The 25085-nt window shown below is 39.7% G+C and overlaps 1 protein-coding gene across 2 annotated transcripts in view; it reads left to right on the top strand.

Annotated features, from left to right (window-relative positions):
- The window catches only part of F5 (coagulation factor V), a 32945-nt gene that overhangs the window by 3882 nt on the left and 3978 nt on the right, over window positions 1–25085 (top strand). The window contains exons 4-22 of one of the 2 annotated variants that reach the window (XM_026044437.1): window positions 2230–2442; window positions 4133–4288; window positions 4882–5103; window positions 5732–5900; window positions 7589–7766; window positions 8675–8780; window positions 9133–9344; window positions 10138–10288; window positions 10725–10937; window positions 11896–12456; window positions 12544–13795; window positions 15201–15375; window positions 17016–17252; window positions 18766–18976; window positions 19482–19661; window positions 21267–21383; window positions 21808–21879; window positions 22964–23058; window positions 24429–24584. In XM_026044437.1, coding sequence (XP_025900222.1) covers window positions 2230–2442; window positions 4133–4288; window positions 4882–5103; window positions 5732–5900; window positions 7589–7766; window positions 8675–8780; window positions 9133–9344; window positions 10138–10288; window positions 10725–10937; window positions 11896–12456; window positions 12544–13795; window positions 15201–15375; window positions 17016–17252; window positions 18766–18976; window positions 19482–19661; window positions 21267–21383; window positions 21808–21879; window positions 22964–23058; window positions 24429–24584 — 4676 coding nt within the window. Of the gene's footprint in view, window positions 1–2229; window positions 2443–4132; window positions 4289–4881; window positions 5104–5731; window positions 5901–7588; window positions 7767–8674; window positions 8781–9132; window positions 9345–10137; window positions 10289–10724; window positions 10938–11895; window positions 13796–15200; window positions 15376–17015; window positions 17253–18765; window positions 18977–19481; window positions 19662–21266; window positions 21384–21807; window positions 21880–22963; window positions 23059–24428; window positions 24585–25085 lie in introns of both variants that reach the window. The other variant, XM_026044436.1, reaches the window with a different exon arrangement.

Genomic DNA, 25085 nt, shown 5'->3' with positions numbered 1-25085 from the left:
GAGCACGGGGCACAGGGCGGCATCCAGGCAGGATTGGAAGATCTCCAGAGAAGGAGACTCCACAACCTCCTTGGGCAGCCTGTGCCAGGGCTCTGTCACCTTGTTGTCTTTCTTGTTCCTCAGTGTAGTACTACGTAGAGTGGTGTCTGGCATGTGTATTCTCCCAACCAACTTCCTACCTGTGTTTGACTGTTAACCAGCCGAGGAAGCAAAAGTGTTTTGTATTTCCCAGCAGGAGCTGAACTTATTTGGATAGTACTAATACAGCTCCGTGGTTTACAGTTTACCACAGTGATTGAGTCCCACATGGGGAGAATTAGCAGGTTTCGGAACACACAACTTCAGGCTGTCCAGCCACCTAATTTCACCTAAAAATCAACTGAAGAATGGAATGCAATTACGCTGTTGGAACAAGTATTAGGCAGAATGTCAAAAGCTGTAATTACCACAAGAGGGAAAATGTAGTGGTGGAGTGAACTTCCACAGTTCTGCAGGGCTGCAAAGACGACTTGATCCAGGTATAGAGACTGACTCTACACTAGAGAACATCTCTTCTTATAAAGATAAGCAGCTTCAACTTTGAGATTTTATTACAGGCCTTCCCCCCAAATAACCCACATGTTACTGTGTTTTCCTGACCTAAACTGAACAGGATGAAGACACAAATCCAGTGCTCCTGCTTCTTGTAGAAAGAGTTTTAGTTGTGGTTCTTAATGGCAAGAAAGGGAATGGCCTCCAAAAAGTGTTAATGTTGAGCAGGATCTCTTTCCTTGGGGGGTTTTGGATTTTTCATTGCCTGTGCAGGTTTTAGTGAAAGAAGAAGAGGCAGGATGTTTTAAACTTTTAAAGTTTTTAAGTTTTGCAGGACAGCACTTACATAGAAATGAAGAAGAGAATACTGAGAAAGTCCTCTGTGAGCCGATCAAGTATGCTGTGTGAGGGTCTGACAACTTTGCGAACTTTGGAACAAGGAAGTGACTAGCTGTTTGCAAAGCAAGTGAACTTCAGGACATTATCTTGCAGTAAACATCCACAAAGTTTCCAGAGGACATATCCTGTAGTTGCAAAATATTCTATTTTAGTAAATTGTAAAAACTTGAGGTTGGATCAAAAATTCCAAATTCCTTGCAATAGCGCCCATCAGGTCATTAGTGATAAAGGAAGGTGACGTTGTAGGTAATGTCATTCTAACACTCAACATTGTATTCCCGGCTTTTGCCCCTGGAGCTCTCATTTAGGCTAGTGGCAGGCGAGCATAACGTGCAAGTTGGAAGTTCGATGCAGGCCCCAGCACAGAGCGAGCCTGAATGACTCTCTGTGGTCAGTGGATTTCCCTGCCTTAGGTGCTAAGCCAGAGCTCTGATCAGCAGTTTGCAAATTACTGCCTGACAATGATGAAATGTTTTGAAATGTTTTGAATCCTGGAAAAATGTGCAAGAAATACTAATATTCTGAAGGATTAGGAAGCAAAAGTATCTTCTGTTTTCAAATAACTAGAGAACTAGTTGGAATTTACCTTTTTTTTTTTTTTTTTTTGGTAGGCTTTTTTTAGTGTCTGACTTTCAGGGCGTTTAGTCACTGTAGGGTTTGTTCACTGTTCGGATACAAAAGTCATTTTCTTTCATTTCAGGGAATTGAGCAGAACATATACTATTGGAAGTGATAGACAATTCCATTTGACTATTCTGTTGATTTACCTTTTGCATCTACAGTTGTGATGACATCTTTGTGATCCTTCATTTCTGTTGGATATCACAGCCATAGATTAGCATCTGTGTGACTGCCATTTGGATTTGCAGTTCACCAAAAGTATAAGGCAACAAGGCAGCCCAGACCTGCACAGTGTCTGGCTTTATGAGGGATAATCAGAAAGCTGACCAAGTAGGCAGTTAGTATTCAGCTTCTACAGAGTGTCAATGAGCAAAAGTTGAAACTTTATGATGTCTTAACCACGGTCAGGCTAGTAAAGAGCCCCACCTTTTGGCAGTAATGATAAATTTTGACTAGGAAATTTTGACGGAGTAAGAAACAAGGAGTGGGGTAGATGCTCTTCTTGATATCCTTCTCGGTCACAATGTGAGTGGAATCCAGCGTCATCCCAATGAAGCTGAAATACTACATAGGCAAGAAATAGATCAAGCTTTTTTCATAGCAATTATAGAAAGATGTTCGACGTACTGCAGTTGCTCCTCTTCGTGCCATCTTACTGTATAGCTCTTTCCTTGGCAGGTTCCCTGTATGATGACAGAACATCATCTGTGGAAAAAAGAGACGATGCTGTGCTTCCAGGCCAGGTCTACACGTATGTGTGGGATATTGCTGAAGAAGTTGGGCCAAGAGAAGCCGACCTTCCATGTCTCACTTATGCCTATTATTCCCATGAGAACATGACAATGGATTTCAACTCTGGTCTGATTGGAGCATTACTTATCTGTAGGAAAGGTAATGAAACATTCTGTGTAGTAGATATCAGCTCTAAGGTAACATAGCCTCATTTTTAATTAAATTAAGGTGGTATGACAGTGAGGGGAAGTATTTTTTTATTCCAYGTGTTTAGGTATAGCACAAAGAAAGTGGTTTTTCAATATCTTTTCTTTTAGGTGTTAAAATTTTAAATGCCTGCTTTTATGTAGATTAGTTCTCTAATTAAAGGATGGTTAGATAATGCTATCAATAGATAGTTGCCTATATTAAATGTATTTTCAATTGTTTTCCTTTAACAGTTGCTTATTCAACACAAGACTTCAGTGTCTCTTTTCAGAATAAATGTTCTTTTTTTTAAACATCACTTGAAATGACTCAGCCATTCTAGAGAATAAGTATAGGAAATAGTCTTTGCTTTACTCATGCCATTTAAAGCCTCCCTGATCAAGAGGTAGCTCCCTCTCTTTTAGCAAGGATTTGAATCTCAGATTTGTCTCTTTCTAGTATTTTCAATAGGTCTAAATTAGAACAAATTCATGGATATATTGTGGGCTGGGTTGAAGTGGATTGGTTTAATCACTAGCTTAAGGGCAATTTGAGCATATGCTTCTATCTTGAATATTGGCAAATGCGTAACTACTCAAACTTTTAAGACTTCTGAACAAGGTTTCTTTGGCTTGGCACTGTCCAGTCAAAAGGAGAAGATGGAAGCCAAGGCAGGTGAGATATTGTAGATGCGTAAAAAGCCTGACACATTATGAGCAGCAAAGATGGTAGATTATAAACAAGGAGCTTTTGAGGTAAAGCAGTGTTTGAACACTCCTTGCATGATAAATCCCCTGTGCAAAAAAGCTGGACTTTGTAGCCTCTCATAAATAAACAGAATTGCATTAAAGGTAGCTAATTCCCCTGCCAGCGTCTCTTCCTAACTAGAATAATCGACAAGTTCCCAAATTTTGTAGTTCCTGCATTCCAAAAGGACACTTATTTTAGTCTTGGATTAAGTAGATTTATTTAAAGTAGCAAAGGGAACTTTTTGATGTGAGCAAAATTTAGAGAGAACCAGTGAAATCAGACCTTTTTTTTTGGGGGGGGGGGCGGAGGGCGGGCAGCAGACGGCAGATATTTTTATGTCCAAAAGGGAATTCTGCTTGGTAGAAATCACACCTTTATCACAGACTCTACAAGATAATGTCATATACTTGATTCAGTTTTGCAGTATTTGTCCAAGACTTTCCTATGTAAAGGTTGGTTGTTGAGAGGTCTCTTAAGCATTTTAAAGGAGCAGATGACCTCAGTGCAGTGCTTGAAAAGGCAGAATTTGCACTGCAGATGATTCTTATCATGGGTGTTCTCTTTGCCTTGTAGTCCAAGAGGAGAGGCCAGGGTCTGAATGGGAACAGAAGAATGTTCTGATTTCCTGTTCATTAAGGTGATCTCTGCAACACATAGCCAGAATTCTCTGAGGCAGTTGCTTAATCTCCTCTCAAACATTATAGGTTTTCAGTTTCATGGTTACCTACCCCAAGAGCATTTTCAGAAATGAATTCACATTACCACGATTCTTAAAATCATTTCTGCTCAGGCTCAGTCACTACACTCTAACCTCTGAAAAGAGGATGGAGAGGAGGGAAGCTCACTACGTGTGAATGCCATTGCACTGCTGTGGGAACTGCTTCACTTCTGACCTGTTGATTCCTCTTCATAGGAAGCCTGAAGGAGGACGGGTCACAGAGACTTTTTGACAGGGARTACGTGCTGATGTTCGGTGTGTTTGATGAAAGCAAAAGTTGTCAAAAGGCATTGTCACAGACCTCAGCACTGAAGTACACAATAAATGGTTATGCTGATGGGACGTTATCAGGTACCATGCGAGCATATGCAACTTGAAATAAGCACTGATGAAGACTGCTTATTGCATTTCTTTGTTTTGTGCTGATGAGGAGACAATAATGTGGTTAATTAAACTGCTGGTTCTAGGCATTCCCATCTAGATAGGAATGCCTCAGATGGAAAGCTGCCTTCAGGTGGAAAGTCATTTCCCATTCAATCAGGCAGCTAAGTGGGAGGGCTAAGAGGGTGGTAAGGGGACTATTCTGTTGTTAGTATTTTCCCCTTGTTCTCCTAATGAATTGCTTTCATGCTTCTCTCCAGTCTATTCAGCAAATTAAAAAGTTTGTTGAGTTTTATTGTTATTGTTGTTTCTCTTTTGGATAAACATCATTGAATAGTTACTTTCATTAAATTCAGTCTTGTTCTTTAGCTTGGTTCCTTGCCAAACAAGGACACCTCTGGTGTCTGAAATAGCCTATTGTTTTTCTTTCTTCTTGCCCAGTTCCATATAAGTCAGGTTGTTACTTGCATGTAAGATTTAAACATAGAATGCTTAGAATAGAATAGAAACACCTGGTCTTCTGACTTTGGAGGACCTGAATCTTGTTCTCCTTTCTTTTTCAGACTTAGAGGCTTGTGCCTATGACAACATTAGCTGGCATTTGATAGGAATGAGTTCCAAGCCAGAAATTTTCTCCATTCATATCAATGGCCAGACCATGCAGCAAAGAAATCATCGAATTTCTACTGTTAACCTGGTGGGAGGAGCATCAACCACAGTAAACATGACAGTCAGTGAAGAAGGAAGGTGGCTGATCTCTTCTCTTGTCCAGAAGCATCTGCAAGGCAAGGAAACATTTATTTACTCCACAGTTTAAGAGGTGGTACTTTTCTTCTGCATGTCCTAAAGGGCCTGTTTTTTGGGGCAATGGTGCAGTTACTGTGTTTCAGATTGTTGGTATACTAAGAAACCACTGGAGGCAGGGCATTTTGCTGGAGTTAAAACTGCAGGACGAAGTAGAAGGCATCATTATCAGTGACTTTACTGCAGTGAATCAGAATTCCAGATGTTAAGTCTCTGGGATGTGCTCAGATAAGCTGCATTGTAAAAAGGAAAAGAAGTCATCTGTTTCCTGAGAAACTGAGCACTTTCAGCTGAGTCCGGCTTAATCTGATGGAAATATTTGTTCATTCAACAGATGAAAACATTTGTTCATGTTCATTTCTTGAAAGCGGGGAATGATTTCAGCTGATTATTTCAAAGAACACTAATTGAGTGAGCTACTGTATTCCACTTGATTGATATGGGCTTCTCAAAAGGTCCCAGCCTACATGCTTACAGTCCTTTCAACCCTGAAAAGATGGTGCTTGTATGAACAAATGCTTGCAAGCTAAAGAAATAAAAAATGCAGTGGAAGCAGCAAGGATGTATAAAATGAAAAATCATTGTGGTATTCTCCTTCTTTCCAATTAGCTGGACTGCATGGTTACCTCAGCATAAAAGGTTGTGAGGACAAAGAGGTGAAGAAGAAGAAGAGTCTCTCCTTTAGAGAACGCCTTATGGTCAAGAATTGGGAGTATTTCATTGCTGCAGAAGAAATTACTTGGGATTATGCCCCAAATATTCCAGACAACCTTGATAGGTAAAATAATACCTTGTCAACCTAATATGAAGTATTAACTTGGAATCACAGAGAAATGTAGGGTGGAGGAGACTGCTCTGTCCTAAATGGAGAATGGTCATCTCACCCAAACTCACACTCTGAGAATAGCCACCTTGAATTTTAGCTCTGTCTGCAAAGTTAGACCAACTGCATGAAGCTTTGTCTAGTTGAGTTCTCAGTATCTCCAAAGCTAGATACATCACAGTCTTCCTGGGTGCCTATTCAACCTCACTGTTAAAAAATGTTTTCCTGTGCTGCAGCTTGTGCTCACTGCATCTTATCCTTTCACTCTTTCACTGTACAGCTCTGAGAAGASTCTGATTCCATTTGTGTGTAACCTCATGTTAAGTAGATGAAGATATAAATAAGATGCTCCCTTAACCCTTTCTTCTTTAGGTAAAAAGAAAAAGAACAAACAAAAAACCCCTCTACTCTAATCCTCTTAACCTGACTCTCCACTGGACTCACTCCAGCAGATTAATATTTTCTGCTAGGAAGCCCAAAACTGTACACCTTTTTCAACCTCTAATGGGAAGCCCAAAACATGAAGATGACTAAATTCTAATTTCTAAACAGAAAAGCAGGGAGTTAATTCTTCTGGAGAACAGAGGTTTTAAAAAGGTCAATATAACAGGGTGTTTAGGGAGTGAGAGAAAGAACGGTATTTAAAAAAAATCTTTGCATGACCCAAAGAGGAGTTGCAGTAAAAGTCTAAGTAAATAAGTGGGATATCTTGTTCAATGTGTCTCTAAGGTACATGAGGTCATCGATCATGGCATCCAGTGCTGCTGGTGCCTGGTAGGGACAAATCTGTGCTCTGGCAGCCCCTTCCTGCTGCAGCAGCGTTGGCCCTTGCCATCATGGGTCAGCTATAGAACCTCTTAATTACCAGATAAACTGAAACTGTGGACTCTCCAACCTGATGTTCATAGGAAACTTTAAGCATTCAAGCAGGAGAAGAAAAAATCCTACGCCTGTATGGAGTTATAGTTACATATACCTCTTTAGTTTACAAAAGCTGTATTTTCATATCTTCATATCTCTTAAGTACTCCTYCTCCTTTCATACAATCTCTTCCCTTCTCAGCTCTTGGACTCTGCCTGGCATGCTTTGATTTTTCTGTTCTGTTCAGAATTAGAGATCAGAGATTTATCCCTGTTCACTAATCTTTTCTTTTTAAAGGATAACTAATCAGGCCAAATACATCACTCTCTCATTATCCAGTTCTTAGCCTAGTTTTGCTTGACATTGAGAATTCTGATATTTTTAAACTCTTAAGTATAATACATTTTACTGTATGATGCTTGACAGGATTAAGGCTATATGAGTGCTGTTGCTTACTCTCCTGTAAACAAATAATAGTAAAATTTTCCTGGGCTCAGTTCTACCTGTATGCGAAGAACAGTTAAACACTGCTAACTCATCTTGAAAATGTAGCTGCCACTTGAGTTTCTGTTTCTTTCTTGCATCTGCACTTTATTGAACTCGACAGAAACTCTGATACTGATTGTCACACGTGATTCTCTAACCTCATTTGCTTTTTTTCCCTAGTTACTGAAGTTTACACCTTTTAAAATTTCTTTTTCTCTTTTTTGACTAGCAGTTCTGCATCCTGGCAATGTCACTATTCAGGTTGTTGATCATGTGTATTTTCCTTCATTTCTAAGGCACTATAAAGCACTGCATTTGGACAACTTCTCAAATCTCATAGGTAAAAAATATAAAAAAGCTGTTTTCAGGCAGTATACAGATGCAAGCTTCACCAAGCGTCTGGAAAGTCCTCGGCCTAAGGAAACTGGAATTTTGGGACCTATTATCAGAGCTCAACTCAATGACAAAGTCAAAGTAAGAAATTATTTACAATATAGCAATTTTTCTGTTGGGCAAAGGCTCTTAAGACCTAATTTGTTTTTTTCTTGGCTTTTTTTTTTTTTTTTAATGAAATAATATAGCTAATGTTGTGAAAATTGGCCTTATTGAAAGGTAAGGCCACAAGTGAAAGACTTGAGGTTAAATTTTTCATTGCTCTCTCTATAATTGCTATGTTTGTGTTGCATTTTACATCATAAATACATTTCATTTGCATTCTTTATATAGAACATTAATATATTGAAGCTGGTCCAAAATGAAGGCACTTGTGTCCGGCTGGATTTCTCAAGAGATTGAGAGCTGAGATTAAGCTTCATGAGCCCCTCATTCCTAATGTTGTTGTTCTTTCTGGCCATTTTGAACAATGTCACTCATTTTTCATAGTTAGAAATTCTTTTTTTTTTTTAGGGGGGGGGAGGGTTCATCCAGAGTAGGCAGGAGAGTTTGCCTTTCCTTCCCACTTCCTCTTCAGGTCTTGGAAGCTGAGAAAATAAATATATATGTATTTAATCATTTTTCTCCTACATTGAAGATTATTAGGAATTTTAGCCAATAACTTCATACTCTTTGAGGTAAAATATGCCTACCAGCTGAAAGAAGACTTTGCTTTTAGATTTACCACACAGAAAAAGCTGAACCTCACGCAAAGAGGTCTACAAAACCTAGTAGGAGGGGTATCCTACTAGGTACCAGCAGCATTTGGACTATAGATGGTGAGCATTTGGATTATGAGATGGTGTTTTAAGGCATCTCTTTCCTATTCTAGTATTTCTACAGAGCTGAAACCAAGCAAATTCTACTATAGTCAGAACTTTTAGTAATGAATTGGAGTAAGGATTTTCTGAATACTAAAGTCATTGCTTTTCACTTCCCTACCAATGTAGATTGTATTCAAAAATAAGGCTAGTCGACCCTACAGCATTTACTTCCATGGAGTGACACTATCCAAGAATGCAGAAGGAGCTAATTATCCTTTGGATACCACCACAGGTAAGAAATGAATAGATTAAATTTTGCATGTCACTGACTGTGGTACAGAGTTTCTTTGGTTTGAAAGAGTTGCTCTGGATAGAGCTGCAGGCCTGGGGAGCTGAAGTTTCTGTTTGCCATTTACTGCCTTGTATTGTCTTGTAGAGAAACAAAGGGATTATATGCAAAACATTGGTATCTTGTTTTTCTATTCTTGTGTTTGATTATAGAGAGACTAGGCTGAACTTTATGTTGAAGTAGCTTCAAATGGCAAAACCTCATTGATTCAATTCGAAGTTATAACTTGACACTATCCAAAGATCTGGCACGAAGTTTGTATCATCATTCTTCTCCCTTTTCATTTTTCCTTTAGGCAACAGCACCCAGAACGCAGGAGTTCAACCAGGAGAGATCTACACTTATGAGTGGAAAATTGCTGACACGGATCAACCCACTGYACAGGATGCCCAATGTATTACAAGGCTGTACCACAGTGCTGTAGACATAGAGAGAGATGTAGCCTCTGGACTCATTGGCCCACTTCTGATTTGTAAAAGTGAATCACTGACCCAGAAGGGTGTACAGGTAACATGTTTGGCAACATCACAGAGACAGATTTTGCTCCTTCATATAACCTGAATTATGATGGAATTTTGGTTCTGCTTGCCCTCTGCTTAATGTGCTGCAGAAGAGCCATTATACCAATAGGTTTAATAGGTTTCTGAAGAAATGACTTGAAGAAACAGATATCTCCTTGTCCATAGTGAGTAGAGGAATCATATTCCTCTAAGATTTTGCTAAGATTTTCTTGGTAAAGGTAACATTCCAACAAGAAGTGAGCCAGATTTAGACTTGATAACAAGTAAACTTCCCTGCCTCTATTACATTCTTGCACTCTAAAGGTATTTGAATCTGAGCTGGCCCTTCTCCATTAACAGATTCAACCCAAGAAGGTCTGACAATCTCAGACATCACTGAATCCACAGCAGTATAAACAAGCTCAAGGAGTTCTGAGAGAGGCCTTCTTCTCTTTTTCATCCATGGAAATCTTGTTTGGCAGAGGCTTGGGTGTTACTTGAGAGAAAAGTTGTGGAACGTTTGTGTTTAGGTCAAACCACAAGGCCTCTGCTTTTACRGAGAGGCCAACCTCCTACCATGTGTGTGTTGTCAGCGCTAGCGGCTCACACAGAGTTCTGCCGTGGGCTGGTTGCAGTGGTAGCAGTGTCTCCTTGAAGTCCTGACCCCATCGTCCCTCTCCCTTCATCCGTGGAGCTTCCTTATCTCAACTGTGATAGAACTTGTTGCTTGCATATGGATAGCAGATTTGGGTCCTTAATGCTTATCACTACTTGTAACTGCTGTGTTGATTGTCTTTCAGAAAAAAGCAGATGGGGAGCAGCAGGCAGTGTTTGCTGTGTTTGATGAAAATAAGAGCTGGTACATAGAGGATAACATCAAGGATTACTGCAGCCACCCTGCCAGTGTTAAAAGGGATGACCCCAAGTTCTATAACTCGAACATAATGCACAGTGAGTGGGAAATCAAACTGAAGATTATGAAAACTCATGTGAACCTAAGCGTTCAGTGACTGCTCATTCTCATATGGAGTGCACTCAGGAAATTCTCTAGAGGGACATTGACTGTCTAACCAAGACAGGCAGTACTGAGCAGTAGTGTATGCTTACAGTGTTTTAGGGATGGGACTGGCTTTGGGCCCTGAAGGAAAGGCAAGAGTTACTTGACTTTGACACAACAGCACCCTGCTGATAAAAGATACTATCTCCAGAGCTGAAATCTTCATTGTGGCTGTTGTGGTTTCAGTGCTGGGCCAGTCTCTCTTATGGTACAATGTCCAATTCAGTGGACTCATTCAAGAATACAAAACTTTAAAATTATGGCTCTTTAACTTTTAAACTGGTGAGGCATGAAAATATTTTGACCACTTTCATTTTGCTTTCTTCTTAGCAATAAATGGCTATGTGTCCGACAGCAGTGAAATCCTTGGGTTTTGCCAAGATAATGTGGTTCGGTGGCACTTTTCCAGTGTGGGCACTCATGATGAGATTGTCTCTGTTCGTCTTTCTGGGCACTCTTTTCTTTATCAAGGGAAATATGAAGATGTGCTGAACCTTTTCCCAATGAGCGGAGAATCAGTCACGGTAGAAATGGACAATGTTGGTAAGTGGCAAGACTGCCAATGTCTATTTCATTGCTCCTCTAGGAGTTTCTTTAATTGCTAGTCCATATGGATTTATCCAAGTAGGAAAACTTTTTAGATAAACACAGTGACAGAAAATCTTGAATCATTACCCAAAGTGATTGATGTATATGGAGTTTTGTTGTCCAGACAAACTTGGTGCATATCACAGGTGTATACTAGACTGCGACTATTTTAACTTTCTTAAGACGTTTAAGATTAGGGGGTTAGCAGTGAAAGCAATTCTAAGATTACCCATATGAACAGGCCAACATTATTCCACTGATGATTCACAAATTTGCTGCATACTTCTCCATCCTAGGATTCACAACTTCAAAGAACTCCCATTTGATGCCACTTAGGGAAACAGATTTTACATTGTTCTCTGTAGATCCTGATTTCAAATGGAGAACTTGAGTTCTAACTTGAAGATTTTAWTAAGTCCTCCAAAAACTAATCATTTTAGATGCTCTAATTGTCAGCTTAATGTTTTATGTCCTGACTTGAATCCTAGTTACTTCAGTATTCTTTTAGACTGTCTTGTTTTTTAATCAAAGGGTTTTAAAATACAATGTGCTTGTGAAATGTTTGTGAATGTTATCTCAGAACATGTTTGTTGTAGACAGAATTGTTTTTCTTTGTGGCACTGCATACAACACTAAGGAGAGATAAGATTTAACCTTTTTACTCAAAAACAACAAAATTTAGATCGAGATCTAAACGGAGAATATTTTATGTCATTTCTTTCTTCTTCTTTTATGACATACGTTTAGGCTCAGGTGTTATGAACTTAATATTTGAAAAAGAGCTTCTGAGCTCCTGCTGAGACAGGAGCTGTGGAGAGAAATCCAACAATTTGCCGTAACCATTTATATGATGGGCAGTGTTAACTACTATAAATAATGCATATTAGGAAAACAATTTTTATTTCAATTGCAGGTACTTGGCTTTTAGCTTCCTGGGGTACCCCAGAGATGAGTTACGGAATGAGACTGAGATTCCGAGATGCCAGATGTGACTATGAGGAAGAGTACACGTATGACGTTGTGGATTTTGATCCTGCCAAGACTAATAAGAATGCTATTTCTGCCTCAACTGAAGATGAGGGAAGTGTAGATGAAGAGGACTTGGCTTATCAGGACTACCTGGCAAATGCTTACTCCATCAGAAGCTCAAGGAAGTCGGAAGGCAATGAGGAAACACAAAACCTTACAGCATTGGCCTATGAAGAGTACTCTGGCACTGACACTCCAAATTCTGAGGTGGATTATGGATCAGATCTAACATCCGTAAAGAGTAATGAATCTTCAAACTCTCACGTGTTTTTAGAAAGTCATCCTTTTCCCTGCACTGAGGATGAAACATTCCAGCCAAATTGCACAGCAGCCCCAGGAGAAGAGGATGTATTTTTGACTAGCACAAGCAATGGAAAGCCTGACTTGGTATTTGAGAATAGAAGCCAAAGCAATTATGGAGTAGATCATAGTAACATGTCTGCAGGTGAGCACTTGTTGAGTAATGAGGAAGCCCAAATGAAAGTTGCAGAGGAGCTTCCGACTGATGGAAGGGACAATATTTTTTTTTCAGAAAAACATCAGGAGGAAAGCACAGAAAGAGGAAGTGATAACATTGATCATAAAAGGGAACGACGCAACTCACTGGCTACAAAGTTTTACTCTGTCCGAAAGATGAATGCCCTTCTGCATCATATCCGAAATAAAAATGGCTCATTCTCTGACGAGACAGATGCATCTCATTCCATGCATCATCTGGAGAACACATCCCATATAGCCATGGGAAGTGAGCAACTTCCAAGTGATTATGATGATGAAGAGGAAGAGGAGGAAACTGAGATGGAAAATGCAATGCATACAGTTAACTTGACACTTGCTCTGGAACTCCCTGTAGAAAAATATGAATCCAATGCATATAGCCCCTCTGGAGTCAACCTATCCAAAGATAAACAAGCAGACACTTCTTTAGATTATCCATTAGGTAATATAAACCCTAATTCCAATCCTACAATAGTGAAGAATTTATTGGAAACATCATTGCCCAGGACTGTCAAGTATTCATCTAAAATGACAAATGAGGAATGGAATTTGGTCTCTGCAAAGGAGAGTCTGAGATTAGAGGTGAATTTAGATAAATCTGTTAGTAGTAAATTAAATCGTGGTAGCAGAAATGGTACAGTATTCCTAAATGAAAAGCATATGAAGATGTACTCACATCTAGTGGAAGGAAAACAGGAAGGGATCCACATGCACCCAACTCTGAAAGTAGAGGAGAGGAACAAGAATGATACTTTGAGTACATCTGGAGCCTTCATCAAGACCCGTCGGAAAAAAAAAGAATATCCAAAGAATACTCTTTTGCTAAGCCCGAGGAGTAAAAAGACAACCAGACTCACCAAGCCTACTGTGACATTCAACTGCACGTTGTTCCCAAGTGAGGCCAACCACACACCACCACCTTGTTCCATTAACACAACAGGGACACCCAGCAATGCCAACCGCGCAGGGCATCTGAGCAGAGCCAACCATAAGGGGCTGATGCCACGACAGTTCAAACCATCCATCGTGATTGGTCTTCCTCATGAAAATGGGAACTATGAGTATGTTACAGGAGACAATTACCAAGAGGAAACCTCAGGTGCTGAATATGAATACCACTACGTGAGCTTTGAAGACCCATACATGACAGACCCAAAAGTGAATATCAAAGAACAACGTAATCCAGATACCATTGCTGGGCATTACCTACGTAGCAAAGGGAACGAGAGGAAATACTACATTGCAGCCGAAGAGGTTTTCTGGGACTATGCAGGATTTAAAAAAAGGTTTGTCTAAATCCTTTACTCTCATTTGACACACCATCCTAAAACCTACTGGGACAATGTTGATTCTGATGATGATAAAATTAACACCATGTATTACATGCAATGTAATTACCAACATTTCAGTTATAGAACTCTCTGGATTTTCCATGGGAGGTAGGGGGACCCATTTAGAAATGTTATATAGAGAAATTACTGTAAGAATAGCAAAATAACCCTTTTTTTCCTCTAGCCTCCTTTTATAGATTCACCCGACCTCCTTTTATAGATTCACCAGAAACAGTCTTTAAAAGAGAATTTAAAAAAATCCACCGTAGCAAGTAGTGAGAATTTCCAGTTAGTTTCGTTGTACTTGGATGAACTGTTTTACTTTCACCTTTAGTTCTTCAATGCTAAAGTAAAGACAGGAGAGACCCATTTGTGCAAAGTCTTTCCAGGAATTACATGGACTGACTGACCTAATACAGAAAGGACATACGAGGGGCAGCTGCTCCTGAGAGGGAAATACTTTCATTACAGAAAATTCAGCTTCAGGAATATTTTATTTTTAAAGTGGCATTTTCAATTTATTTAATTGATTTTTTTCATACTTTTCCAGTGTTTTCCAGGTATATTCCTACCTCATGTCCATCAATATAAGTACTAACTGCACAAATGGCTGAAACCTCAGACAGTTTCTCTCTATGTGCTTAGAAATAAATTTTGATGCTGAATATTATATCTGGACTTCCCCAGTGAGGAGGAGGTCTATCCTCGGGTGTTCTCAGCACCTGTGAAGGTGCATAGTTCCACTAACTATGGTACTCACAATCTCAGTGTGCAGAAGAACTGAAAACAACCCTTCCTCATATTAGATGGCTAAGAAAGGTTAAGTTTCTATTCCTGAAAAATTGATAATGAGGAAGGATTTAGGTGGAACAGATACAGAGTGATGACTACAGTAATGGAGTTTTGCTGATTTGTTTCAGCTCTGAGGAATGATTTTGGGTGCTGTTCTTACCAGCCCTATCTTGCCAAATGCGGATAGAATCTGATGTAAAATGTGTTTCTGCTAGCTCACCAGAGAAGGTACACCTGTGAGAGACCGGGTTGTAGGTGGTAGGCCTGCAACATGCTGAGCTAATCTCTGATTTAGTTTATTAGGGCTAATGTTATAAAAGGAAAATAGAGATGAGATGAGTTTTCAGAGAGTAGTTGGAGTTTTCATGAGTGGCAGCTCACCTTTCAAGAGTCTTTTATGTAACTGTAGCACTGGAATTGCTTAAACATTGTAGATGAAGCCTGTGTACTTGTCTAAAATKTTCCTGCTTTTTGAGTATTCAGATTTCATCATCAGAACTGGTATTTCTGCTTCTGCTGTAGTTTGGTTTGATTTGATTCAATTTTAAAATCTGGGATTTTCTTTCAGCACAACAGCAAATGATAAAACCCATCAAGGCTGCGGCAACATGAAATACAAGAAAGTGATTTTTCGAAGCTATACAGATAGTACCTTTACAGTTCCTCAGGAAGAAAATGAGTATGAAGAGCATCTTGGCATCCTGGGGCCAGTTATCCGGGCTGAAGTGGATGATGTTATCCTAGTAGGTCCCTATGCTGATATGTGTGCAGTATGCTCGAATCCTTCTGCAGATCTAACCAGGGCACATGCAACTAGTTTGAATATGCCAATATAAATTAAAAGAAGGCTATAGAGGGGACACATTTTCAAGGCAGAAATTGCAGTGAGGACTAGTGATATGTTTCTCTGAAGGGATGTAAGAAGCCCCTTTTCTCTTCACAGTAAATTCCCTTCTGGTTTTCTTCCTTACATTTCCCACTGTTAAATATTGCTTTATCCAGTAACTCAAGTTTATCGATTTTTTTATCAAATCCTGGTTTATTATATTCCAGTTTAAGTAATTATATTTCTAGTTTATGTAAAAGAAGACGTACCTTTATTTTTTTAAACCCAGACATCATTGAAAATACTGCTTTTTAGATGAAAAGGAGATTTTTTTTAAGAGGTATGAGAAAATTCCCAGATCTTTGTCCAAAGAGTATACTTTCATCTGAAGACTCTTGTTGTAAATTTTTTGGTTAGTTTCAATAGAAAAAAAGGTAGCTTAGGAACTGTATCTCTAATGATACAGCAATACATTTGCTTTAGAAAGCAACTTAATTAGACTTTTCACTACTGTCCTTATCATTCTCTATACAGTCTCCCAAAACAGAGGCATATACTAGATGGGGCAGAGTTTACATCAGTACGAGTAGGAACACACTCAGCTATGTTAAAAACATGAGTAAGAAAAGAAGTTATCTGAATTTGGGAATGTCATTCTTTAAAGGGAGGTAAAAGGGGCCTGGAACATCTGCCCTATGAGCAAAGGCTGAGGGAGCTGGGCCTGTTCTGCCTGGAGAAGAGGAGGCTGAGGGGGGACCTGATCAGTGTCTATAAATACCTCAAGGGAGGCAGTGAGGACGAGGGGCTGGCCTCTTTTCAGTGGTGGACAGCGACAGGACTAGAGGAAACAGCCACAAGCTGAGGCACCAAAAGTTCCACAGGAACTTAAGGAAACACTTCTTGACAGTGAGGGTGACAAAGCACTGGCACAGGCTGCCCAGAGAGCTTGTGGAATCTCCTTCTCTGGAGATCTTCCAAACCCGCTCTAGGTGACCCTGCGTGTGCAGGGGGGTTGGGCTAGATGATCCATGGAGGCCCCTTCCAACCTTAAGGATTCTGTGATTCTATGAAATACATAATGGCCTTGTCCTCATGCTTCTTCTGTAGACTAAGGGAGATGCATTGACTTCAGTGAGATCAATACGTGTAGGTCTGATGTTGCGACATGGTTACCTCTAGTGCAGCATCACAGAAAGGGTAGAAGCTCCCAGTGTCACTGTTTGCTTTAAAGAAGCATATGCATGAGTAAGGGCTTTTTTYAGTCCTAGCACCCTAGGCTTGGTAGAAGATGGGCCTTTGGACTCATGGTTCCTGCTTTCTAATTAACTGCCTTCATCAAAGAGTGTCGCTCTTGGAGATCTCAAAGGCAAATCCCTGACAGGTTTGCTTTGTACAACTTGGCCTGTAATCATTGTACAAACTGTGATTCTTTTGTACAACTTGGCCTGTAATCATTGTACAAACTGTGACTCTGTTGTGAGGTCATTGGAATGTATTATCCACCAACTCTGTTTTAGCCCAGATTTGCTGATCAGAATCTACTGCTTCTTTTTCTAGGTTCATTTTAAGAATCTGGCATCCAGACCGTATTCTCTCCGTGCTCATGGACTCTACTACGAAAAGTCCTCCGAGGGAAGCATTTACGATGATGAGTCTAGTGCTTGGTTTAAGGCAGACGATGCCGTTCAGCCAAATAACAGCTACATATATGTATGGTTTGCAAACAGGCGATCTGGACCTGTGAAGTCAGGAGCAGCTTGCCGGTCCTGGGTCTACTACTCCGATTTAAACATGGTAAGGAAGTCAAAATAGAGGTGGCAGTGTTGCTGTGATTGCTATGAATCTGCAGCTGTGGAGAAATAAGGTGAAAACACTTTTTAGATAGCTGTGCTTTCTTTGGGGCCCAGTGTTCCCCTGTCTGATATCTAATGTTTTACATTGAGTTAAAAAGAGAGTAAGCTGCTCTTTGCAGAACTCACAGTTCTTCTAATATGAAGAATTCAAATTGGGGACCTCTTTGGTAGATAGGTCAGGGAAAAGGAAAGATGCAAAGCAATGTGAAATTGGGTCTTTTCTCTTAAAATTTCAATTAAATGTTCTGCATTTCTGCAGAACAATATGGGGTTTAGACCAGCCCTCTCTTAGCAGTATAGCACAGCTGACAAATTTCCTCCTGGCAGCCTAGAATTTCAAGTTTCACATAAAGACACAGATTGGACATGCACTGCTCTTCCTCAAAAGATAGGAGCAATAACCTGCCTTTCTGGAAGGGAGGTAATTAATAGAAAAAATATTATTTTTCATCTTTCTCTGGTTAATTTGAACTAAAGGTAAAATAAAAGGGTGGAAAATCAAGGTATTTTGAAGTTTCTGAAACATAAAATCACAGGTCACTAGTCAGGTATAATTTTTAAAGACAACTTTAAAAAAGCAGATAAAGAAGATCTTTGTGTTAGAATTTGGAGCTTTCAAAGCAAGGCTCATATAAGAGACTTATAAACTAAATGAAAGTATATAGAGAGGCAGGACTTATGGATGGTATCTAGCGAGAACTTGGAAGAGATCAGAACAGTGTTAATGCAGGCCCTCAACAAAAGTCTGCATGAAGCCAGGGTCTGCAATAATGTGATTAATGACAGGTGATCAGAATTACAATGAAGGAAGTTAAGAAAATCTGCCTACAACAAAAGCATTTAGGTTACTCAGGTGGAGGGATAACTGTAAGGAACATCAGGGAGAGTTAACCAAGGTAAGGAGATGAGTAGCATTATAGCAAATAAATGTTGTGTTTGTGGAAATCTAGATAGTGCCGTTCTGTATAAATACTCTTAGTTTAGGAGAGGAATTTGACCATCACAGACTCAGTGAAGGTTTTTCCTCGACATGTAGCTTTGTCAATAAGAGAAGATTGGGTTCTATGGGAAATAGATTATTGAATAAAACAGAATGCTGTGAGGCTGTAATATGGATTAGTCATGTAGCCTCACCTGGAATGCTAAATGTAGTATTTCAAAGTGATTGTTGCAGAAATTTGGGGAATTCACAAAAGGGCAAATAAAAGTGACCTCAAAATGAGGAAAAATGAATGAGAGAATGAGGAGAAAGGACTGAAGAGAAACTTGGTTAAAATCAGAGATAGGGTCCTTTCTCATCTCAACTTGCAGGTCATCCAATCTTAGCAGTTCCTCGAGTTTGAAAAGCTGAAGAAAACCTCAAAAAAGGAGTTTTATAAGAATGGAAAATCTTGTTTTTTGACATCTTTTGGGACTTCCACTCTCACTTATAATATGGGTTTACTATTTTCTAGGAGAAAGATATTAACTCTGGGTTGATTGGTCCAATCCTGATATGTCAGAAAGGAACTTTCAATACGTCGAACAACAGCAATACACAGACCCGAGAATTTTTCCTACTTTTTATGGCCTTTGATGAAGAGAAAAGCTGGTATTTTGACAAATCTGCTAGAAGGACTCATATTGAGAAGACACAAGAAACACAAAAATGCCACAAATTCTATGGTACTTCTGCCAACTATTCAGTGTATTGGGAGGTAGAGGGAAAAGCACTGGAGGAATTGGAACAATTTCAGCTCCCTCTGTCTTTGAATATACCTAAGTTGAACATGAATATGTTAGGAAAATTATTTTAAAATATTATTTGGAGTTATCTTTTATGCCAGTAATCATTGCATTTTATGTGCAAAGACTAGCACTCACTGGAAAATTTTCAATAGAATATTTGTCTCTCACTTATGTACATCTGCCCCTCTATTAAGTGTTTGYGTGTTTGTTTTCTTTAAGAAACTAATTCCCTGGATTGGGGCACGGGGGAGATTGGATGTGTTTTTTTGTTTGTTTGTTTTTAAGAGTTCTTAAAATACAATAATATGACAAAACAACTAGTTCTACTGAGAGACTTTGATAGGCCTTAATGTACCTCTCTTTGCTGAGAACATTTTTACTTATGTTCAAATCATTTGGTGAAGTTCCTGAATTTTCCTTGATAACAATTTTTTTTTTTCAGGCATTAATGGGATAACCCACAATTTGCAAGGCTTGAAGATGTATGAAGGTGAACTGGTCCGATGGCATTTGTTGAATATGGGAGGGCCAAAGGACATTCATGTTGTTCATTTTCATGGGCAGACTTTTATAGAACAAGGAGAGCCAAAGCATCAGCTTGGTACATACACACTCCTTCCAGGTAAGTATTAGATTGGAATAAATTTTACTGTGTGGCCATTATAATCTGTCATTATTATATCAGTGTAAGTGCGAGCAGAAATTGTTTTGGGACACAGTGGCTAAGTGTGAGCAGTAACAATTTTGTGAAGGATGATCAGAGGGAAACAGAGTTCTTTCCCACAGTATTAAGTGAGGTACGGAGGGGAAACGAAGAGGAATTGTTCTCCTCTAAAACATGAGATACTGGGTAAATTTAGGGAAAAAACCTAAGTACTTGGACAAATGTTCCACTCTTACATGGGAAGGGATGTAAAAGGAAGATGGATGGCAGTGTAGTCTATCACACTAACTTCTGTGGTGCACTTTGCTCACTGCCCACTAAATGCATGGACATGGGCAGGTTTCTGTCCTTTATTGCATCTTTGTTTTCCTATCCAAAATGCAACATTATTTTTTGCTTTATAACGTGCTTGACTGTGAAGATCAGTATTAGAAAAAAAACATGAGCTGGACAGTGTTTGCCACCAGTTCCTCAGGAAGTGATGGAAGTGCTGTAGTGCAGCCATAATTTCCATGCCTCCCCAGGCATGAGGACCACTGGAGTCTCACCAATGTTTGCTGGAAACAACTATTGATACTTGACTTACTATGGTGCAGACTTATTTTTAGAATGACAAGATCAATGTGGCACAGAACAGAAAGAACAAATGCCAAATCTGAGAGAATTTTATTGTCCATGGAGGAACAAAGCAGACTAAAATCATTCAGTAGGCTACAAGGTTTGATTATTTGCCCATTATTGTCATCAGGGTGAGTTTGTGAACTGAAGATATTGGTCTTGGCTTAGAATTAGGATAATATGATTTTACTTTAGTTAATGTTATGTTATTTTATTTGCTATTTAAGCCTTTTAGACTTTTTTTCCCCCCGCTGCTCTAGCATCCCTATGTGTTTGACTTAAAGGAGATTCATAATGTCTGCAATAACTGGGAATATAAGAAAAGCAGCAAAGCATATGTTGTGCTTGCTAAAAAGTACAGMAAACACAACTGAAACCATATTAGCTTCTCACTCAATCCTTGGCACTCTTGCAACATGCAGGGCATGAGGGGAGGGCCCACACATCTGATCACATCAACGGTTAACTCTTCATATATTTTTGACTGCTTTACATAAACCATCATTTAGGCTACATGAGCAACACATTGGAGCACCAGGAGCAAGTGATTGTTTTATTAACACAAGAATATCTTACAAGAATTAATATCAGCACAGTGTGAAAGAAACGGAATGGTACTGTTCATTACATGGCTGCTCAGCACTGTATTCCATGTGAGGGCATCTGCTGTTGCATATAACCAAGGCTGTACAGCAGCAGCAAAGGTCAAGTTTTCATCCGGTGAGGTTTGATTCCACTCTCTTTCTCCAGCTACATTTTGCTTGTAAAGAAAGGAAGGACTGAGATGATGGTGGCTGTTGCTTACTCTGAAATGTGTTGCTGATCATTTATTTTTTTCTGGGTCATGCCATAGGATGATCTCTGGTTTAACATCYGCTGCTACTATCATATACCTTCTGATAACACTAAAACTTCTGATTCATTTCTTTCTTCTGTTTTTTCAAGGTTCATTTCGAACAGTTGAAATGAAGCCACAGAAACCGGGCTGGTGGCTTTTAGACACCGAAGTGGGGGAGTATCAGCAAGCAGGAATGCAAGCATCCTATATGGTTATAGAAAAAGGTACTGAACTATGGTATTTGTGCCTGGGGGACTCTAGCTCTAAAGTAATCTCTTCTCTTTCAGGATCATTAAAACTAAATTTGGGAGGTTGCTCAATAAAAAGAAACTTTAATCTTTTTAAAGTCAAGAAACTTATGTGTGTTTCCAAAGAGTAAGTGGGGTGATTACTGGAAGAGAAGCATTCAGTCATTAGCACATTACCTTTGAACTAGTAATTTTTCTTGGATGGACTGGTGAATTGAGCTGTGGAGAAGAATTTCAGAGATTAATTTGGCCTTCCCTTGGTGGAGTGGAAAAGAGATTATGTTAGAGTATTACAAAGAGATGTTCTGAGTGGTGTTGCCTTAGAGCTTTCTGCCAGAATAGCAGAATACATATTCAGGTGCAGGATTCATTCATAACAAGATCMCTGTGCTGTCTCTAGAATGCAGGATTCCAATGGGGCTTGCAAATGGACTTGTCCTGGATTCACAAATCAGCGCTTCACATCATGTGGGTGAGTTAACACTCATGAAGCTCCAGACATGCTCCTGAACATGCTCATGAACAGGCTTCTGGCATCTCATGATACATATTGCTAAATCAGTTCAGCAGTGAATCAAGTGATTTAAAAGCTCTCCAGTTCTGCAGGCTCAGAATCTGAGCTGTCCTACAAAGCCTTCATAATTGTGTTCTAACAGTGTCCCAGGATGTGTGACACAAGCATGAGTGTCAGAAAATCCTCTGCTCATGTTTGCTGGATGACCTGGAACAAATCTAGCTCTATTATTTTGTCCTTTGGGTTCCCTCCTTCAAAATCAACACAGTGTTCAAAAGGCTTCTGAGATGTGACATGGCCAAGCATGCAGTATGAGCTATCAAAGGGTGAAATTTATCCTTTGTGAGAGGTTTGTGGAACTGGCTTCCAGAGCAAGGTCAGAGTTTTTGATTTACAGAGTTTACTCCTAGTATAAAAGTGGAATCATTTGATAGAGAAATTGATAGAATTCTACATGGGCAATAACAAATAAAGCTGTAAGGAATGCATACACATGCTGAAATACCTATCCTTTCCCTTGAAATTACAAACAAATCACTTATTTTAGAAACTTTCTTTATTTCAGGTCCTCCCAAAGTGTTATGAAGACTTGAAAGCTGTGTTGTCAAACATTTTGGATATCAGAAATTGTTAACATGAAAACCTTACGCAGATGGTTGAACTCTGCTGTCTATGCAGACTACATTTTGTGTCTGATCCAGCTTGCCCTAAAACTTGTTTAGAAAGCTTGAAAGCCTGGTTTTACTGTAGGCAGTACATTACATAAAAGGCTGCTATTTCGAAAGTCATTTTTCTGATTATAAAATATTGTAAGGCAGCAGTTGACTTTCAGTCAATTGTAAAGCAGCAGTTGTTGACTGTCCATATTAGCTCATGTGATAGGCTTGGACTCTCCAGGGTTTTTGTGTTTATTTTTTCAAGCCAGATCTGAAAAGAATTGAAGCATTCAACCTCAGCAGCCAGTTACAACCTCCATCTTTTTTTTTTTTTTCTTCCAAGCACTCCTATTTACAACCTTGTTTTATTTGTATTTTCTGTCTAGACTACTGGGAACCCAAGCTAGCCAGATTAAACAATTCTGGAACCTATAATGCCTGGAGCACTGAAATGAAAGAGGATGAACTTCCTTGGATTCAGGTATGGTTGGTGTACATGGTTGAGCCTGGACAGTGTCTAGACAATGCTATCTTATCGTTTTCTGGTACCTTGTGTTAGAACATCAAGTCTTTCTTGCTCTTGCCTGGAAGGCTGTTGCAGAAAACCAAAGATGCAGCATGTTTGATTGTGATACCATAAACTGTCCTCTCCCTTGGAGTAACCAAAGCTCTATTGCTTCAGTGGTTTCCCTCACAGCCTAAGCTGTAACTGATTTGAAGACAATTGGAATAATTCCTGCTATTACTTTTCTTGCATATTTATGCAAGTTTTCTGTGTGATCATCCAAAGTGAGATAATACTGTCAAGCATTGCCTCAGGTTGAGTTAGGGGAGGTGCTTCTGTGTCCAACTCAGCACAGCATAACCTGCCTTTATGGGGAAATGAAGCTCATATGATTATGGTTTCAAGCAGTCACCTCGCTTCCTCCACCATTGCAGTCAGCTTTGCAGCAGATAACCAATTCCAACTAAATTTAAGGAAGATGTTTCAAAGACAGTTAATTTCCTACAAGTCTCATGAACATTGGCAGCCAGGAGAGGAGAAAGAGTCAAAGTAGTGTGCAGCTCAAGTTCAACAGGTAGCCACTAGATCTGTTTTTTTTACTAACCAGTCAGTTGACCTGTTGTGGTTGGCCTGATGGGATCTGTGGGACTTGGAATTGGTCACCAAATTGTGCCTGCTCTCACCCAGGAGATGGTTGGTGGACACTTGGGAGGAGGGAGAGAAGGTTGAGGAAATCTGGTATGGAATGGGAAAGGATGCTGGGAAGAGAGAAGATTTCCTAGTGGATGGGGTAGTGGGGAGCTGAGGCTGATGCATGAAAGTGTGCAGAGACATACTGGGCAAACTGCCATCAGCAGCAGAAATCATTCTTAAGTGTATCTGGCTGTTTTGCTTTTAAGTGCTAAGTGCTTTAATCTGATTCAGCAGAAATTGTGACTTCTCTGCCCCTTAAAATAGCATATCCTGTTTCTCAGGCTAGATAGCCAAAACTAGAGGCAGCTTATGAAAAAGTGAACCTTGAATTTCCTTCTACTCCTTTTCCCTCCCTCTGTAATATGGGAATAACAGTTCTGCCCACGCAAGGGCACAGGTATTTTGAGGTATCTTTGTAGATGAACACTGTAAAATGGCTTCTGGCAGTAAATGCACACACCAGTAAATGCACAGATGAAGCAAGAGAGATGAGGAGAGCATTCTTTTGGAATCTGGCATCTGCCTCTATTCCCTCTGAGAACATTAGTGTTGTGACTGCCAAAATGCAGAGCTCAAAGCTATTGTGTAAATGCCAAAAACGAAACCATTTGCTCTGTATGATTTTGAATTTATGRTCACTCTGCTGTTTCTAGGTGGACTTTCAAAGAGAAGTTCTAATAACTGGGATACAGACACARGGAGCCAAGCAGTTCTTGAGGTCCTTGTATGTCCAGAAGTTCTTCGTTGCTTATGCCAAAGACAGACGGAAGTGGTTCACCTTCAGAGGGGAGAGCTCTGCCCTACAAAAGGTCTGTGCCTGCCATGGGGACTGCAGTAGCCCTGGTGGCCTCGTGGGATGATGCAGCAGTGTGACCCTTTTATTTTACATTAAGAAATAATGGAGAAATTAAGGCCTTTAGGGACTGGATGATGCAGCTGGAGGCTCCAGAGGATATTTAATGGTCTAATCGGATTCAGATCAAAAGACAAATTGTAAGGGCAGGAGCTTCCTAGAGTGGGGGTTTCATTGACCCTGTGACCTTGACTGTAGAGTCTGAATTTCTAGCAAGCATCTCCCCCCCTCTCCCCCCCCCTTTTATTTCCTAAGCCCATTTCATTTTTTTGAAGCAAGCAAGAAGCTGAGCTAAAAATTAGGTCTACCTTGTTTGGAAACAGATCCTTCTGCCTTTCCCTCCCTTCTTCCTGTTACAATAGGAATTGCTGAATTTTAAACTAAGTTGAATTTTAAACTGTCCAAATTGCCTTTTGAAGTCTTGTGTACTAAGTATAGGCTCACTTTAGAGCCAGGC

This window comes from Nothoprocta perdicaria, unplaced genomic scaffold, assembly GCF_003342845.1.
Source record: "Nothoprocta perdicaria isolate Ctin4 unplaced genomic scaffold, notPer1 scaffold_362, whole genome shotgun sequence".
NCBI lineage: Eukaryota > Metazoa > Chordata > Aves > Tinamiformes > Tinamidae > Nothoprocta > Nothoprocta perdicaria.
Note: the sequence above shows the minus strand (reverse complement) of the source record. Positions and strands in the feature narration are given on the sequence as shown.